Genomic DNA, 19343 nt, shown 5'->3' on the forward strand with positions numbered 1-19343 from the left:
AAAGAGGGCAGATTATTTGGGAATAGGACAGGAGGATGAAATGGCTAAAGTGCTATAGCACGAGAGTTTGATGCCAAGATTACTGCCACAAACCCATTGAATGCACTAGCACTGTACACTTTGTAACAGTGCCATTGAATGCCATCAGATGTGTTGTTAGATGAAAGCTGCACTCATTATTATGCTGTTTCAAGGTTCCATTGGCACGGTGTTATCCAACTTTAATCTTCTTTATTGAATTTTGTATTCATTCTACTCAGAGCTTTTGTGACACACCTTTCAGTTTCTTATGCACAGCAATTTACTTTCCTTGGAGTTGACATATGTCACAACAGATCTACATCTTATCCAGTGTTAGAAGGAAACATGAACTAATGCTAACTTGAATAGAGACTTTTTAATGCAGGAATTTCTACAGAATGCCAAGTATGTTTTCATTTGTCCAGAACTTTATACCACCCATAGTCACAGTTTCACTAGTGCTAAGCAAACAAAACAATAGCATTTAACAGACATCCCATTGATCCCATTCTGAAAGAATTTAGGATCTTTTGAATGTTAGTATTTTCACATAAGATTGTTATATTGTGAAGTCCCTTTCCTTTTCCCTTCAGAGGAAATGACAGTCAGGCTTTCAAAATCTTCTGCCTAATTTGCTTACCACCCTTGCTAAATGCTCACTTCACCCTAGTGGCCCCTCTTTGAACCCTGGCCCCCTCTCCAACCACCACCATCATCATTGTTCCCAATCTACATAGGAGAAGGAATACATTGCACAGAGCTAATCAATAAAATGCCTTGATTCCACCTCACTCAGCCTCCAACACTGGACAAACAACAATACTGTTTCTGTCCTTCTATAAAGCTACTTCCAATTGTGCCGAACTGTCTATATATGTCCATGTGTAACTGGAGCACTGTACTAATAAACATGTCTCATCTTTTTATTTGTTCACCCTATAGAAGAGCTCTTCTTTTAGAAATACATAAAACGAAATAGATTTCAAACTTGTCTCATTGCTGGTAAAGTAAATCACTTTGAAAATAGTCATCAGTCACTCAGTTATTTAATTGTGATGGTTTAACCAACGTAACCAAGCTTGTTATTAGAGAATGAATGACTAATGTGGACTTAACCAAATTCCCATGAAATAGTACATGAACAATCTGTTTTTAATGGTTTTAATGTTACAGATGCTTTGCATCAAGTCTAGTCTCATTCACCAAACATCTCACTGTGGGCCTGAATTTTAGTGTCTTTGCGGTTGAACGTAACATGCAAGTAACATCTTGGGGTAAGCACTATCAGAGACAGAAAACCCATGAATTTCTTGCTGGTTTCTTCTGACTTAAAATTTAGAAAATTCCTATAGCAAAAGCAGTGTCTGTTTGAGGGTGAGGATGTGTCATTCAGATTATTTGTTTATTCCCCAGAGACATGCATATTTTTGGACATTGACCTCATTTTCGAAGATTCCAGGACTGGGGTCTTATTTTGCCACCATAGGAATTTTTTTACTGAAAAGCAGCTAGAGCCAAGTGCGAGAAGAATAGTTTGATTTTAGATGGGAATATAATCAGTGAAGCTGCATTTCAAAATCAGTAAATCTTCAGTGAAGACAGATGGTGTAAGACAGAAGTGCAAAGCAGAGAGGCTGAAGTGGTACGTAGATTGGCCACTGTTATACATGTTTAGCAGTTTTATAACAGGGACTCAGTTGTGTTTTGTTTCAGGTTAAAACTCAGTTCGCACTGGGTTACTTTTAATGTCCACTGTTTTTTCACTCCACAAGGCCTTTCCTTTAGGGAAAATGTTAGGGTTGAAGTTTGTCTTAGATTAACTGCCCATTATGTGCCCCACTCACTATTCAGTTTCATTGATGTCAATCAATTGAATATAGGATGGAGGGTAAAACAGGCAGCTTTGTCAAGCATTCCATCACTCCTCACAGTCGCTTAAATTTAATGTATCTTCCATTGTTCATTTTCTATGTGTTCTCTCACACCCCATTTAATCACCCACCACTGTCACTCAACTTAATCCTTATGCAATGTGATGCATCTGCCTGACAGCCCCTTCACTAATGCATGGCATCCCTCAGTAGAGCACATACTCTTAGAGTCACGGGTCTTCTTTCCCCTGTGGAATACAGGGGAGTAGGTGAGGACTAAAGAGCTGGCCTGCTACAGACTGTGCAACTGAAGAGAAAGAGGTCAATGGAGATCAGTGTCATCTCTGTCTTTGACCTTGGGGATTTCATAGCTGTTTGGTAATAGAATTAAATAACTCCTAACTCACATCACATGCAAGACTCAGTGGTTAACTTTTTCAGTGAGTGACAAAAAATGATTATTTTGTTGAGTAGCAGTTTTGCTACATTGCCAATACTAACTCATATCTATTTCTTCACTCTTTCAAGATGGATTTTAATTTTAGAGGAACAGTCTGTGCTATCGCCCACATTGAATTTCTATCTTTCAGTGTCCCCAGTCTTGTGCCTTTGTGGATTATTTTATCTGCCCTAATGTATCTCTATCCTCCCCCTGTCCCCCGTTAGGAGCCAGTGCCAGATGAGCAGAAATTACCTCCAAAGAAATATTGGGGAAGTCAAAACCATTGTTTTCAATCCTCACATCAAATTCCGTTCCCTAGCAATCTGTCCCCCCCTTAGCAACTATCTATGGCTGAACCTGACTGTTCTATTAATTTAATTCCACATTTGAACCTGAGATGAGCTTCTGACTGCATAATCTGTGCCATCACTAAAACTGCCTGTTTTCACCTTTGTCACCGTGTTGACTTTGCCATGTCTCGATCAGTTCATCCACTGTTGAAGTCCTAATCCATGTGTTTGTTACCTCTAGACCTGACTATTCCAATGACTCCTGGCTACCCTCCCACTTTCTGCCCTACACAAACTTGTCCAAGATGCTTTGCTTGTGCTCTAATTCGCACTATGTTTCGTTCACCTATCACCCCACACTTGCTCATCTACACTGGCTCCCAATTAAGCAATACCTTGGTTTTAAAATTCACATTCATATTTCAAATCCCTGCACATTCTTGCTCCTCCCTCCTCCCAATCCTGTAATCTCTTGTAACCCCCCAAGATATCTGCACTCCTCCAATTCTAGCCTGTTAGCAAGGTCCAAAACCCTGAAATGAGATCACATCCTGCCCTGATAATGTCATGCCCTTCCTCCAATGACATCACACCCACCCCAGACATCATACACACCCCTATGACATCAGCCCAATCCAATGACATCACCCACACCCACAGTGACATCAACACACCCCCAATGACATTGTAACACCCCCCAATGATATCACAACATACCCTCAATGATGTCACGCCCTGCCCCCCAAAAGACATCACATCCATCCCCAATGACATCATCCCTAAACCTCTTCTCTTCTCTCCCTATCTCTTTATCCCCACTTCTTTTAAGCACTCCATAAAATCTACTTCTTTGAAGTCTTTGGTCACCTGTTCTAATATTTCCTTTTGCAAGTTGATTTCAAATGTTGTTTGATAACATTTCTGTGAAATGTGATGGGACGTTTTACCAAGTTTAAAGGCAGTACATAAATACAAGTTGTTGTTGTTATTGGGTGATTCTGTCACCTTTGGGAGGCTCAAATTCAAATAGGAAGCAGGACTATTATCAAAAGGACCATTTAATAGCAGCATTTTAACCTTTACTCAAGGAGTGACTGACATTTTATTCAAACTCTTTATCAGTTCCAGTCCATAGTAGATGAGGCAGCCATTGTGCTTCAGACTTATAATTAGCACAATGCCTTGCAGATGCCTCATTTATCTGCAGAAGTCTATACCGGATCAATTAAAAATTTTTCTGGCACTGTGGGGGTAAATCGTATAGGCTGCATGTAGATTAATTACCTTGGGTGAAACATAGAGCACCAGTCTGTAAAATAAGCACCAACATTTACTGCTTTCTGACTGATTGCCAAGTTCTACTGAGTGGACTGACTTTTAGAACCATCCTCTCTGACTCTGTTTTTAATATTTTGCCATCTTAAAGGTCTTTTTTGATTTCCACGTAGTTTACAGAAGCTTGTAGGAATGCAAATTGCGCATCATTGTAAATCTCAGGTGGTCCTTGTGATTGAGATCTTCTCACATTACCCAATCTAGTTGAAGGAGGTTGATAAATGGCAGCTAGCTTTGACTCTGGGCTTCTGCAACCACAACGATAGGCGCTGGTGCCGGAGTTGTCTTGTTCCAGGGCCCAAGTGTCTTGTCTCCTTCTCCATACTAGATATTCTCCACCATCATCACCCTGATCTTCTTTAATTCTTCTTATCATCTTGTTCCTCTCTTTCATGGTGGTCAGGAAGGCGAATGGGATGCTGGCCTTCATAGCGAGGGGGATTGAATATAAAAGTAGGGAGGTCTTGCTGCAGCTGTATAGGGCATTGGTGAGGCCGCAGCTGGAGTACTGTGTGCAGTTTTGGGCGCCGCACCTGCGCAAGGATATTTTGGCCTTGGAGGGAGTGCAGAGGAGGTTTACTAGGCTGATACCGGAGTTGAGGGGGTTGAGCTATGAGGAGAGGCTGAATAAACTAGGCTTGTACTCGTTAGAGTTTAGAAGAATGAGGGGAGATCTCATTGAGACGTATAAGATGATGAATGGGATGGATAGGATAGAGGTGGAAAGACTCTTCCCGCTCAAAAAAGACAGTAGGACTAGGGGGCACAGCCTCAAGATAAAGGGGGGGCGGTTCAGAACGGAGTTGAGGAGGAACTTCTTCACTCAAAGGGTGGTGAATCTCTGGAATTCTCTGCCCGTTGAAGTGGTGGAGGCTGCCTCGCTAAATATTTTTAAGAAGCGGGTTGATGGGTTTTTGATAAGAGAGGGGATTAAGGGTTATGGGGAGAGGGCGGGAATGTGGAACTGAGCCACGACAGATCAGCCATGATCTTATTGAATGGCGGGGCAGGCTCGAAGGGCCAGATGGCCTACTCCTGCTCCTATTTCTTATGTTCTTATGTTCTTATGTTCATCACTGGTTTCTAAAGCATGGATTCTCAAGCCACTGTAATCAATTTCTGGACAGCTCTGACCAGCTCCCAGTCCCTCATGCGCCACCCTGTCCTCTTGAATCATGGGATGGTTATGAATGCTCGCCTTCTGCCCAGCCTAACTCCCTGTTCGATGATCCGCTCCATGTCAACTTCCTTTTGCTCAAGTCAAAAACCTTCCATTCTTCATCCTCCCTGACCCGCTTCTGTTGGGGATCCTGACACTTGCTCTCCACCACCCACTCTTTCTCCTTCTTCACTTTCTTGGCCACTCTGAGAACTGATACTGGCCCAGCTTCAGCAGGCGCTGCCACTATTGGCGTGAAAGTGGTGGCAGGCCAGGTTGGATCTGGAGCAGGAGAGGGCCAGGATGGGGACAGGGGCATCAGTCGACACTGTAGCTTTGGCCAGCCCAGTAGGATTGCTTGGCCACTTTGGTTTCGTCTTTCTTCTTTTTCTTGTCTCTTTTGGTGAAGGAGTTGTCAAGGCTCTTGTCATCCTGCTTGGCCATGCTGGGCTGGGAGTTGGGGCTGGGCTGAAGCTGGACACACATAGTCATTTCAGCTCAGTGACTCAGGGAGACAAATGTGGCACAGGAGGGACCGGAGCCTGCCAGAGCTACTGGAGCAGGTTGAACGGGGCATGGACACCAGGGCAGCATTGGCGATGGATGGTCCACATCTTCATGCCAAGCTGGTTGCTGAAATTGCCCTTCTGAAATCTCGCTGGGAGATTGCAACATTTGTTGCCAGTGATCACAACCCCAGGGTCAGTGCACGCTGCGCTCACAGCCCCAGGGTCAGTGCACGCTGCGCTCACAGCCCCAGGGCCGGTGCACGCTGCGCTCACAGCCCCAGGGCCGGTGCACGCTGCGCTCACAGCCCCAGGGCCGGTGCACGCTGCGCTCACAGCCCCAGGGCCGGTGCACGCTGCGCTCACAACCCCAGGGTCAGTGCACGCTGCGCTCACAGCCCCAGGGCCGGTGCACGCTGCGCTCACAACCCCAGGGTCAGTGCACGCTGCGCTCACAGCCCCAGGGCCGGTGCACGCTGCGCTCACAGCCCCAGGGCCGGTGCACGCTGCGCTCACAACCCCAGGGCCGGTGCACGCTGCGCTCACAACCCCAGGGCCGGTGCACGCTGCGCTCACAGCCCCAGGGCCGGTGCACGCTGCGCTCACAACCCCAGGGTCAGTGCACGCTGCGCTCACAGCCCCAGGGCCGGTGCACGCTGCGATCACAGCCCCAGGGCCGGTGCACGCTGCGCTCACAACCCCAGGGTCAGTGCACGCTGCGCTCACAGCCCCAGGGCCGGTGCACGCTGCGCTCACAGCCCCAGGGCCGGTGCACGCTGCGATCACAGCCCCAGGGCCGGTGCACGCTGCGATCACAGCCCCAGGGCCGGTGCACGCTGCGATCACAGCCCCAGGGCCGGTGCACGCTGCGCTCACAACCCCAGGGTCAGTGCACGCTGCGCTCACAGCCCCAGGGCCGGTGCACGCTGCGATCACAGCCCCAGGGCCGGTGCACGCTGCGCTCACAACCCCAGGGTCAGTGCACGCTGCGCTCACAGCCCCAGGGCCGGTGCACGCTGCGCTCACAGCCCCAGGGCCGGTGCACGCTGCGATCACAGCCCCAGGGCCGGTGCACGCTGCGATCACAGCCCCAGGGCCGGTGCACGCTGCGATCACAGCCCCAGGGCCGGTGCACGCTGCGATCCAAATCCCAGGGTCAGTGTATATTGCGATCACAGCCCCAGGGTCAGTGCACGCTGCGATCCAAACCCCAGGGCCAGTGCGCACTTGGATCCAAGCTTGTTAGCAGGTCAGTTTTATCCAATAATGTGCTGACCACGCGATAGAATGTTTGGAGTGGGCAATCGGATGGTAATGGGCAGCACAATCTTTAAATAATCTTTTCAAAGGGTGGAAAGGCAGAGGAAGCACTGTCTCCAGGGGCTAACCTTTGCTGTTCGGGGGCATCTCCCTCCCCAAAATAGAAACACCCCCCACCCCCCAACCTTTGTAACTGGCCGTAGTCTTAGATCCACACACCCACCCAACTTACACCACACCCTGACCTGCCAATACCTTCCCTGCCCAAGACTTGGGACCAGGATCCTTGCAGTCCTGGCAGTGCCCACTAACCCTTTCTTGCTACTGCCGGGGGTGATTGTCCAGCCTCTCCCAAGATAGGGCCCTCCTCCCCAGTGAGGGACAGCAGTCCCACTCAGCCTTTGTTTAGCTCACGTACAGTGCATCATAGACTGCAGGGTCAGCCAGCGTGGAATGAGTTGGCTCCCTGCTGACTTTGTTGCCTCTCCTCTGCCCTCCCCACCCTGGTGATATTCAGCCTCAGATATAAGGCAACAGTAGCCACAAGATTAACAAATTCAAAGTAAAATTTGGGTGCTTGTCTGAATTTCAGGTGGACTTGTACTGGGTGGATTGGAAAGCCAATACGAGGAGGAAATATTACCAATATTGAATGAAAATTGGGACACTTTTAAAATCATCCTAATCCGAAAGAATGCTTGTGCCCACAGTCAAGACAAGGGCATGGTAAGACGATGGTTAACTGGCCATCTACAGGGGAAAATTGGACTTTGGCAAAAATACTTCCATAGAGTAAAAGAAAATAGTTCTCGTGAGAACAGACATAGATATCGAGTTCAGCTAAAGGCAACAAAAAGTTTCTATCAGAGCTGCCAAGAAGGTCTTTGGAGAAGAAAACAGAGGGTGGCTGAGCTGGCAATCAGAAAGACTTTTTAAAGCTATATTTAGAGTCACAGGGTTTATGAAGGCCTGCACAGGGCTGTTGAGCGATTCATTGGGGCAGATTCCAGTGAAACTCCAGGATTTGGCAGAAGTTTTAACCGGCGCCTTTGCATCAGTCCTCAGTCCAATTCCCAGCTATCAGTAACGCAGCTCGGAGTTGCCTTGAAAGAATGGATCAGGCTGCTGGTCTGGATAGTGTTCTCCTGAGAGTGCCCAAAGCAATGGAATCTGTTTTCCGTGAGCACACAATGTTTCTAGTTTACCAGGGCTTTAGGGTATGGGATTGTTCAAATGCAAGCAGACTCATGTGGTGTCAATACTTAAAAACAGCAACCAGTGAGAATGAGGAATTTGTATGATTTCTTGGGGAATGCTGGGCATTGGGAAGCCATAGAGATATACAGCATGGAAACAAGCCAACTTGTCCATGCCAACCAGGTTTCCTAAATTGAACTAGTGTCATTTGCCTGCATTTGGCCCATATCTCTCTAAACACTCCCTATCCATGTACCTGTCCGAATGTCTTTTAAATATTGTAATTGAACCCGCCTCTACCATCTTCTCTGGCAACTCATTCCATATTCGCATCACCCTCTGAGTGAAAGAGTTGTCCCTCAGGTCCCTTTTAAATCTCACCCCCACCCCCCCAGCCCTCCCCGCTCACCTTAAACCTATACCCTCTAGTTTTGGACTTCCCCACCCGGGCGGAATATCATCATGGATGTGTACATCTTTCCACCCTGAGCTGACTGGCTGTACTACTAAAACAGGTGAGGTCCTATTGAAATATGCGTACCGGGCTCCGATGATGTCCATCTGCATACAGTATTTGAATTGGTTAGGTTACGGGTATGTGGGGGACATACATATAAATTACATATTCTTACACCTAAGTTAGATGTTGTGAAGGTTTTCTTTTTGAAGGACCTTTGGAACCAGTTCTCACCATGTCTCTCTAGGTTTCCTGCCACAGTCTGAAAGACGTACTGGTTAGGTGGATTAGCCATGCTAAATTCTCCCTCAGTGTGCCCGAGCAGGCGCTGGTGTGTGGCAACTACAGGATTTTCACAGCAACTTCATTGTAATGTAAATTTATTTGTGACATTAATAAATAAACTTTAAAACAATTGTGAGCTTGCAGAATAAGTGCCCAGTCACACAGTTCCAAAAGAAGTAGGATGGTTTCTAACAGTGGCTGATAGATCATTGAAAATATAGGTAGAGCTAGAGTCTTGTGGTCATTATGACCTCCTGGAATATATTTTTCCTATCTTCAGGCATTGGAGAGCGATCTCTCAGATTTTGTTCCCTGAATCAGCCTTGGCTTTTCCATCCTTTTTTCTTGTTTTGGCTCACTCAGGAAGGATGGATGATAGGGGATCATCATGCTCCATTGCATGATAACGGTATGGGTCCAGCTCTCATGCTGCCATTTTGAAATGTAAATGGGCTGATTGGGCAGGAGGTGAACCTGGGGCTCCAAGCACTGTGTCTCTGGAAGGTGGGAACTGCCTGCCTGACGCCAGTGGTAAAGGCAGCCAGCAGCTATGTTGGGAGGTGCCCCTGCATTGCTAAGGGGAACAGGCAGTTCACGAAAGGACCAGGAAAGACAAAAGTGGTGCACAATATGATATACAGCCTTCAACCTGGCCTGAAATTTCACATAGAAACACAGATGGGAAAAAGCTTTTTTGCCTTATGGGCAAAAACCCAGCCAACGGAGACTAATCCACATCGGAATGGGCAGCTTTATCTGGGAAAAGGATAAAAAATCTCATTCTGTTCCGGGCAGACCCTTTAACCGGCTTCTCAAAGAGCTTAAGGGGCCACTAATTTGGTGACCAGCGGGTTTCCTGTTCCCCCCTTCCTGCGGGTGCTTTGATTGCAATATTGATTCCAATATTGTCCCTGAGGCAAAGCAATCCAGTGCCACCCTCCAGCAATGCAATTTTCCAGTCGCATCGTTCCCATCTCCAAAGGCAATTAAAAATCTGATCCATGGCGCTTAGATACATTTTAGATGGGTATTGTGTTGGTGCCTGCCAAAACTGTGTGATGTTTTCTCAAATTTCCATCCATGCCTGATTATTTCTGACTGTAACAGAACCCCGGTCAAAAGTAAAATATGTGAGGGTGGGGCAAATGTAAAATATCTTAAGTGTTTCTAAACATACGGTTAAATTGCAGTGACATGTCATGCACAGCTTGAAGCCAGTGGTAAGCTCTGACTAATACCAAGTTCAGTTTGGGCCTTTGTGGTGGTTGGTGTCTTAGTTTTAACAAATAATAGTATTGGATTTCATAAACTATATCCTCGCACCGAAATGGTTTAGCAGGCAGGGTCATACAGGTGAAAAGTAGAGAGGATGAAACACTTTTTAATGAAACACTAATAGGAAACTTATGATAGTGGAAAAACTATATCAGAAGGCAGAAAGGTAAGGGACGGAAGTGAGAAATTCGCATTCTTTCTGGCATGAACTAAGAAGGATTTAATAGCTGGCACCCAGCTGACGTTCCCTGTTAGGCTTGTGTATATCAATGAAGACTAAGGAGTTGGCCTACTATCGGTCCTGTTTTCACTCAGTGAATTTTCTGAATCTGATTCTCGGGACTATTGTGCCAAGGAGGAAGTGGCTACGCTGACTCAGAGTCACATCAGAAACTGACTCATCTGTTTTCCACATAGCTGTAGTTTGGAACAAGCAGCCTTGTCAAGCGCTGCAATGTTTTACTATAGAAATCCACTTAATAAATCTTTCTGGCAAGGGAAATGTTACGAGGAGCCAATGATCACATGTAGGCTTCCCTTCAGTTTAAGTGCCATGAACTGAAAAGTGCTTAGATTGCTGGAGTAGAATTTTTTTCCTGCTACTGCAATGAATGATTAAATCCCACTATATATCCACACCTCTGTGCGGACAGTGTGTATTTGTAAATCTGGATAAGACTAGTATCACCAATTGATTGATATGGGTGGGAAAATCCCTGACTATGAGCAACCCGTTGTTCAAGAGTAATTTCCTGTCCCACTGAGGGCCTGAAATCAATCATAGCAGTTAACGGGACATGAGGGAATGCTGGAAATAGTATCTCTGCTGCAGTAGGATCACAGAGCAAGTTTAAAAAAATCCACAGTTCAAATGTACTGTCGCATTTCCAGTGTTGTATGTGTGTTGCGTCAGCTGTGTTGGCAATCCCGCACACATAACTCTTTAACCACGTTGGGGGTGTAGTAATAAAGTGTGGACACTCGGGGGTTGCAAATCACACTGATAAGCACATTTATAGACCACATCCAATTCACCTCAGATGCAAGTACTGTCCCAGCATCTTTACCTGCCTTTCTTTAGTTGCCAGTTTTTTTAAACATTGAGCATTAGAGATTTTTCTTTTAGGTATGTGGTATATCGTTGAACCTATAAAAAGGCAGAATTGATGCAAATTGAAGTAAACTACCTACAGTGTTTTGGGAAGTTTCGCTGTGATCCGGAATAGGATGTACCTATAGAAATCAAAGGTGCCAGTGAGAGGAAAACAGTGAGATACAAAGGAAGGAAAGTGTGGAGAATGGTAGACTTATAGAGAAGGACACAGACAGCATTATATAAAGTAGAAGAGAAGCAGAATTATTATGGGACTTTCACACATTAAAATAAAATGCCTTTCCATAACCACTTGCACAAGATCACCCAGTCTTTACGTACGTTTACCAGCTTTCTGATACTCATATTCAAGTTCACTGTTAATTGGCAACTGAATAGGAGAACAGTGGCATGGTGGCACAGTGGTTAACGCTGCTGCTTTACAGCACCGGGGACCCAATTCAATTCCAGTCTTGGGTTACTGTTTATGTGGAGTTTGCATGCTGTCCCTATGTCTGTGTGGATTTCCGCTGGGTGCTCTGGTTTCCTTCCACAGTCCAAAGGTGTGTGGGTTAGGTACTCTGCATTCGATGGGCCAAATGGCTTTCTTCTGCATTGTGGGGTTCTGTGGATTCTATGTATAGCTTTACATTTGCTGATCTGTTCATTTGAGCCTATTTACAAATGCAGAGCAACACTGGACTCTGGTTGAGTCGTCTTAAGAGCGCAGGACTCAATTAGAGTTACATTTTATTCCACAACATTCATGACTCCTCAGACACTGAAACAGCCCATGCCCAAATACTGCAAGACCTAGACAATATCTAAGCTTGGGCTGACAAGTGTCAAAGTAACTTTTGCCCCAGACAAGTGCCAAGCAATGACTATCTCTAACAAGAGAGGTTCTAACTTTTGCCCCTTGACATTCAGTGGCATTACCAGTACTGAATCCCCCGCTGTCAACATCCAGGAGGTTACCATTAACCAGAAACTGAACTGGACTAGCTATATAAATATTGTGGCTACAAGAACAAGTCAAAGGCTAGGAATCCTGCAGTGAGTAACACACCTCCTGACTCCCCAGAGTCTGTCTATCATCTCACAAGCTGCAAGTCGTGTGTGTGATGGAATACTCTCCACTTGCCTGGATGAGTGCAGCTCCAACAACACTCGAGAAGCTTGACACCATCCAGGCTGTTTGATTGCTACTTCTTCCACAAACATACAATCCTTCCACCAACAATGAACAGTGCCAGGATTGTGTACCGTTTACAAGATGAACTTCAGGAACTCACCCAAGGTTCTTTAGGCCGTGCTTTCTAAATCCACAACAACTATCATCTTTTTAGTCATTCGTGGGACATGAGTGTCACTGACTGGCCAGCACTTACTGCCCATCCCTGGTTGCTCCTGAGAAGGATTTAGAAAGACAAAGGCAGCAGGTCATAGAATCATAGATGATGAGCAGACTACTTGGCCCATCGAGTCTATACCAACTTTCTGGTGGAGTATCTTACCCAGAACCACTATCCCATCCTATCCCCGTAACCCTACATATTTACTCCATCTAACCTACACATCTTGAGAAGCTAAGGGGCAATTTAGCATGGCCAGTTCACCAAACTTGCATATCCCAGATACCTGGGAAAACCACCACCTATGAGTACTGCTGCCTTACAGTGCCAGGGACCTGGGTTCGATTCCCACTTGGATCTGTGTGGAATCTACATGTTCTCCCCATGTCGGGGTGGGTTTCCTCCAGATGCTCCAATTTCCTTCCACAGTCCAAAGATGTGCAGGTTAGGTGCATTGGATATGTTAAATTCTCCCTCAGTTTACCCAAACAGGCACCAGAATGTGGCGACTAGGGGATTTTCACAGTAATTTCATTACAGTGTGAATCTAAGCCTGCTTGTGACTAATAAATAAACTTTACTTTTACTTTTTTTTCACCTGGAGGTTCCTCTCCGAGTCCTCACCATCCTGACTTGATAATATATTTGCAATCCTTCACTGCCGCTGGGTGAAAATCCTAGAATTCCGTCCTGATGTCACTGTGAGTTCACTACACCTCAGGGATTGCAGTAATTCGAGAAGGCAACTCACTATCAACTTCTCGAGGGCAACTAGAGATGGGCAATAAATGCTGGCCTGGCCAGCGACATCCACAAATAAAGAAATCTCTTCTATTTCACAGACACTAATGATAAACAATTGAAATATTTTAGCACAGCATGAAGATAAGATTAATGTAAGTGTCTTAATAGAACGTAATTTAGTCAGACGTAGCTGAACCTAATGATGTTGTAAGATCATCATCTTGTTTTGATGATCTTGTTTTGGCATTGCGTGCCCATGAATGGGTGATTGAGCGTGTGCTCCCTAAAGCTGCCATCTTCTTCTACTGTCCCCGAGCAACTCTCATTTTTAACTCTTCTGCAAAGAGCTACCTTTCCTGTGATAATTTCCACTTATACCCATCTGTAGTTGCAATTGAATAAACTAGGCTTGTACTCGTTAGAATTTAGAAGAACGAGGGGAGATCTCATTGAGACATATAAGATGATGAATGGGATGGATAGGATAGAGGTGGAGAGGCTCTTCCCGCTCAGAAGGGACAGTAGGACTAGAGGGCATAGCCTCAAGATAAAGGGGGGGCGGTTTAGAACGGAGTTGAGGAGGAGCTTCTTCACTCAAAGGGTGGTGAATCTCTGGAATTCTCTGCCCGTTGATGTGGTGGAGGCTGCCTCGCTAAATATATTTAAGACGCGGGTTGACAGGTTTTTGATAGGCAAGGGGATTAAGGGTTATGGGGAGAGGGTGGGAATGTGGAACTGAGACACGACAGATCAGCCATGATCTTATTGAATGGCGGGGCAGGCTCGAGGGGCTAGATGGCCTACTCCTGCTCCTATTTCTTATGTTCTTGTGTATCCTGTACTCTACAACAGATGGCATCGATACTTGAATTTTACCAAATTGGTGGGGGGTACACACACCAAAACAATACAGGAAGCAGTTGTTGAGTCCTGCATGACCACACTATTTCCTGTTCCCCAGTGGGCCAGCTCCCAACAAGAGGCATTTTCACCATCAGCAGGCCCTAATTATCCAAATGGACTGTGACTCACTGAAGCTTTGCAAACTGATCCGTGACGATATGCAAACAGCAGCCCCAGAGTCAAAGGGGGGAGGTTAGAGAGAAAAAAACCGTCTGAACTCAGCGGGTGGTTAGGATGTGGAATTCTCTGCCACAAACTATTAGTGATTCAGAGTCCATAAGTACTCTTGAAAGGGGAATTAGTTTCATGGAAAAGGGAAATATTAAGGGCTAAATAAGAGCGTGAGATTAAATGTTGTAGCTAACATGAAGAGGAGTGCAGACTTGACTGATCACATGGCTTTTATGCTCTGACATTCTATAATTCTCAAATTGTTGTACCTGTACTGCCACCCTAGTTGAAATCAGTTAGCTCAACACAAGTTTGGGAACAGGTCAATATTTTCATTCCAAGTAGATTTTCATTTTGTTTGAATATAGAAAGTTGAGCAGTCTAAAGTGACAAAAGCATTTGATGGAGAAACTAATTCCTCTGGTGGGGAAATCTAGAACAAGGGGGGAAAATTAGAGGTAGGTTTTTCAGGAATGAAATCAGGACGCATTTTTGCTCACAAAGGTAGTGGAAATCTAGTCCTTGTTCTCTCAAAGGTTGCATGCTGAGTCTGTTAGGGTGGCACGGTGGCATAGTGGTTAACACTGCTGCCCCACAGCTCCAGGGACCCAGGTTTGATTCCCAGCTTGGGGCACTGTCTGTGCGGAGTTTGCGTGTTCTCCCTGTGTCTGTGTGGGTTTCCTCTGGGTGTTCAGGTTTCCTCCCACAGTCTGAAAGATGTGCTGGTTAGGTGCATTGGCTGTACTAAATTCTCCCTCAGTGTACTTGAACAGGTGCCTGAGTGGGCGCCTAGAGGATTTTCAGAATAACTTCATTGCAGTTTTAATGTAAGCTGACTTGTGACACTAATAAATAATCTTGAAATATTCAAAACTTGAGATGAATAGATTTTTGTTAACGATAGGGATTAAAGGCGTAGTTTTCAGTCCCAATCTTATGGAAAATAGAACACTATTGGGTGTTGCTTGGTTAAGTCCTGTTTCCATGTTTCTATGTTCTAATATTCCTGTTAAAGAATATGGGAACATTCTATATCAGAAAAGGAGATGGTTCTGTTTCCATTGCTTTGCATATTTAAGCAGAATGTAATAGTTGGGAATGTGGGGGTGAAGAAGAAGACTTTAGACTTATTACAAATTTGCAAACCAAAAAACCTACTTCAAAATTGATCCTAATACCCACCAGCACCACACAGTGAGGACATTACTCACAAGATTGATCTTTTTCCTGGTGTTGCAGCTTGATGTTTAAATCTGCTTATAATAACCATATGTCTGCATCTCAAGAGCTTACCATTCGCCCACATCATGGCAGCTTTCTTGTAAGATCACATTTCAGGACAGATTGAGGGATATGTTCCTCATTCTCTCTCTGCACTCGACACAAGAATTTCTGGCGCTGGAAATGGGAATCATGTTCCTATTGGGCTGAGGCAATTTCCAGCCGTTCACATTGATGGGAGTTGCTTGTCCCGCTGCAGTGAACGGAGCAGCACGTTATCCGTCCTTTCTCACACGACAGTGGGGCATGAATAGCCAGAAAATTCCAGCCCATATCTTTTGATATTTAGGCTGGAATTCTCCGATCTCACCCATGGCTGTGATTTTCTGGTCCCACTGCAGTGAATGAGCGCCAAATTTTCCATTCTCGCAGGCAGCAGTAGTGGGGTGTACGAGACTGGAGAATTCGGCCTTAGAATTAACATATTTTATGTTACTCAACAGTTTCAGGATTAAACCTAGCTCAGTGCTATGGGGCCAAAGGCAGTAGCCATCTTTTCTTATTCATGGCAGATTTGTCATGATGACTCTTCACTTGATACAATGGGCACTTCAATTCATCAAAATGTTGGGTAACATTCTTTCAAGCCCCCACTGGGAGGTTCGTTGGCAGACATGGGGAAAGAATATGGCAGGAGGACCATGAATTTGTTTCACACCGGCATGAATTTCCCACCAGATTTCCTGTTGGTGCCTACCATGACTGGTTGGAAAACCTACTGGAGACCAGTGTGAAACTAATTTGCATCCCGCTAATGCAGATGAAGGCCTGACCAGAATCCTCCTACCACAGCTGATTCTCTACCACGTCCTCACTGCCACGAAATATGTTTGGAATAACTTGGCATGTAGACTTCAGAAGCAATGTTTGGGCTGCCTCTGGAGTTCAGGGTGGGCACTGCCCTCAACTGTCAACCCCGGAACACCACAGCAGTAGGCGGAGGTAACATCTGCAGTGATTCAGTGTCCTGGAGGGGGCCCATCTTCCAATCTCTGAAGGTGTCTGGAGATCCATCTTCGTTTTCAGGAATCCACCTTCTTTCTTCAACAGTGGGTCAGTGATATTGGGCATATTTGCAATATGGCACCCAGATATGATGGCAGACTCTGTGCTGTTACACCTGCTTTGTCATGGAATATGGCGCGAAACATCCAGTTGTGAAATTTGGTCGGGGGCTGGAGAATATGGCATGTTTTCCCACCAGCCAAGAGGGAAAGTGGAACTGATCCGTTTCAGATCAGCCATGATCTTATTGAATGGCAGGGCAGGCTCAAAGGGCTAGATGGCCATTCCTGCTCCTATTTCTTATGTTCTTATGTTCAGGAAGCATTCGTGTTCCTGTTCTGCCATGGGACTTAGTCCCAGAATGGGAGCATTCTGCCCAGACATCAATAAAATCAATGAAGAACTTTTGGGTAAATGTATGGTGGCAGTGCTCAGATTGGTTCCTTTTGTCTCCTTGATGCCCCACCCAAAATGCCTAATCCTTCAAGTGAAATTGTATAATTGATTGTGTCTTCATGAAGCTTTTGGTGTTTAGTAAGAATGCTCACTAAGCTTTTGTTTTAAGTTTGGAAGTTTGTAATTCATGAGGACAAAGAGAATACCATGAAAAAGATGCACTAGGGATAATTTTTTTTAAGTGAATGTGCACAACATATTCCCAACTGTCTTGGATATTTTCTGGCTTTACCTTTAATAGCGCTTAACTCTAGGGTAACGTCTCAGCTGTTCCCGATTCAGATATCACCATTCAATTTTTTTTTGTGTACTTCACAGTTCTCTATTTTTCTTCCTTTCTACTGTTCAGTCTTACTCTCTTTCACTTTCATTTTATAATTACACCACAGTCCTGCAAATTGACCTGGATTCTGACATGGAAAAATGCACTTGTAAGCGAAAATTAAATGGATTTATAGGGTTTTTTTTGTTTATGAACTGTCTATCCAAATTCTTTGATTGTAACTCTCATTTTTGTTTTTGCAGGAAAAGGTGGAGCAGGAAGAAGAGGAACACGCTTCACCAGAATCTTCAGAAGACGATCAGTAAATCTGCAAGACTGGCACTACCTCATTCAACAGATGGCTCCTGTCAATAGCTGGACTAGAATCCCTATCACACTGTTTTCATCATAGTCTTAACAGGAGACTACAGCAGCACTGGAACACTACAGGACTTTTTTTCTTTTAGTACAGTTCAAGGTATTTCAAAGAAATTGACATTTAATAAAGGGTGAAGTCTAAACTTTCAGGCTCACATCACATGTTTTTCATTCAAGCTTCCAAGCATTAGTCTTCGAGTCAAACCAGCTAATAGGACCATTCCAATCAACAGCTTCATTCTACAAAATAGTGTACATTTGTTCTGTTGCTGGTGGTTCACACAGAAATATACATTATGTGTCGGAGGTGATGACTTTGGCTAACATGACAATAATTGTAGTGGCTATTATAATGGTACCCCCAAAAGCAACTCTTCAAACTTGCTGCATTGCAATAATGTCAGCCCAAGCTTTGCATTGAAATTCCATACTTAGCTTGTAGAATGATTTTTGCCCACCAAATCAAAATGGCTGCCACACTCACAGCCACAAAACTATCCACTTTGTATTTGCTTTTCTTTCACGAATCTTATTTTTGTTTTAACACATGGCTTAGAATGCCATGTATTTTTGGCTTGGCTTAGGATAGCGTAAACCTATGTAGTCTTTGAAATAGATTATGATCTCTTTTTTTAGTAGTCTTGTCTTTCTGAATTTAAGAGGACTAGGCTTTTCTCTAGGCTCTATATAATAGGTAACTGTTAGCCTGGAGCTAGTAATTTTTATACTACATTATCAATTATCTTCTACGTTAATATATACCATTCTTTGTGATGTACAAATACATTTTAAGTGACATGTGAAACTTAAAAGAGCGACATTTTATTAGCAAGTACTTTTTCCCTGTTCCTTTGTTTTCTTATTTGAGTGCATGTTTAATTTTCCATAATATGAAGCAGCATGATCTCTTCTAATTTTGGCATTTGACTAGAACTGTAAGCAGGCGGATTCGAATTTGGTTCGTTGGTGGACACACTTGTAGTGCATTAACTTATCCTCACCAGTGGCCAGGCAAAGGTTATTTGCCCTCCTGTGTAGTGATCTTTAGTCCAAAACAACTTGAACATTGTATGAGGAAAAATGTCAATAAAGAAGTTGTTTCCTTCCAAACTATAATAGTTTAGGAGCACAAGCAACACCTGCAAAACTTGATGCTAATGGAGACTGTAAAAGTTCTATTTCTCCATTATCTTAAACTCCTACATCGAAAGTGGGTTTTCTCCAGGTGCTCCTGTTTCTCTCACTGTCCAAAGATGTGCAGTTTAGGTTGATTGGCCACACTAAATTGCCACTTAGTGTCAGGGGGATTTGCGGGGTAAATATGTGGTGCTACAGGGATGGGGCCTGGGTGGGATTGTTATCAGTGCAGGCTCAATGGGCCAAATGGTCTCCTTCTGCACTGTAAAGATTTTATGATTCTGATTTTGTAAGTAAATCATGATGCTAATTACACACTTTTGCCTGGCCCAAAAAGGTTAGACCAACAGTAAAGTACCCTACTATTGTCTTGTGATTTAACGGACTTTCTTCAGCTTGATTAACTAATACGTATTCAAATACACAAAGTTAAGATAAATTTATTGGCCCTGTTCAGTGG

At 44.6% G+C, this 19343-nt stretch overlaps 1 protein-coding gene and 1 pseudogene across 2 annotated transcripts in view; one reads left to right on the plus strand and one right to left on the minus strand.

Moving 5' to 3' along the window:
- hmga1a (high mobility group AT-hook 1a) overlaps positions 1 to 19067 on the plus strand; it is a 102576-nt gene extending 83509 nt beyond the window's left edge. For both annotated transcript variants that reach the window (XM_080209799.1, XM_080209800.1), the window contains one exon: positions 17632 to 19067. In XM_080209799.1, the coding sequence (XP_080065925.1) occupies positions 17632 to 17694 (63 nt within the window). In that variant the 3' untranslated portion in view covers positions 17695 to 19067. The remainder of the gene's footprint in view (positions 1 to 17631) is intronic.
- Positions 4045 to 5562, minus strand: LOC145357137 (protein CDV3 homolog; annotated as a pseudogene).
- Positions 19068 to 19343: the final 276 nt, after the last annotated feature.

Source organism: Carcharhinus amblyrhynchos, chromosome 22, assembly GCF_965287045.1.
Source record: "Carcharhinus amblyrhynchos chromosome 22, sCarAmb.v2.hapA, whole genome shotgun sequence".
In the NCBI taxonomy this organism is placed as follows: domain Eukaryota; kingdom Metazoa; phylum Chordata; class Chondrichthyes; order Carcharhiniformes; family Carcharhinidae; genus Carcharhinus; species Carcharhinus amblyrhynchos.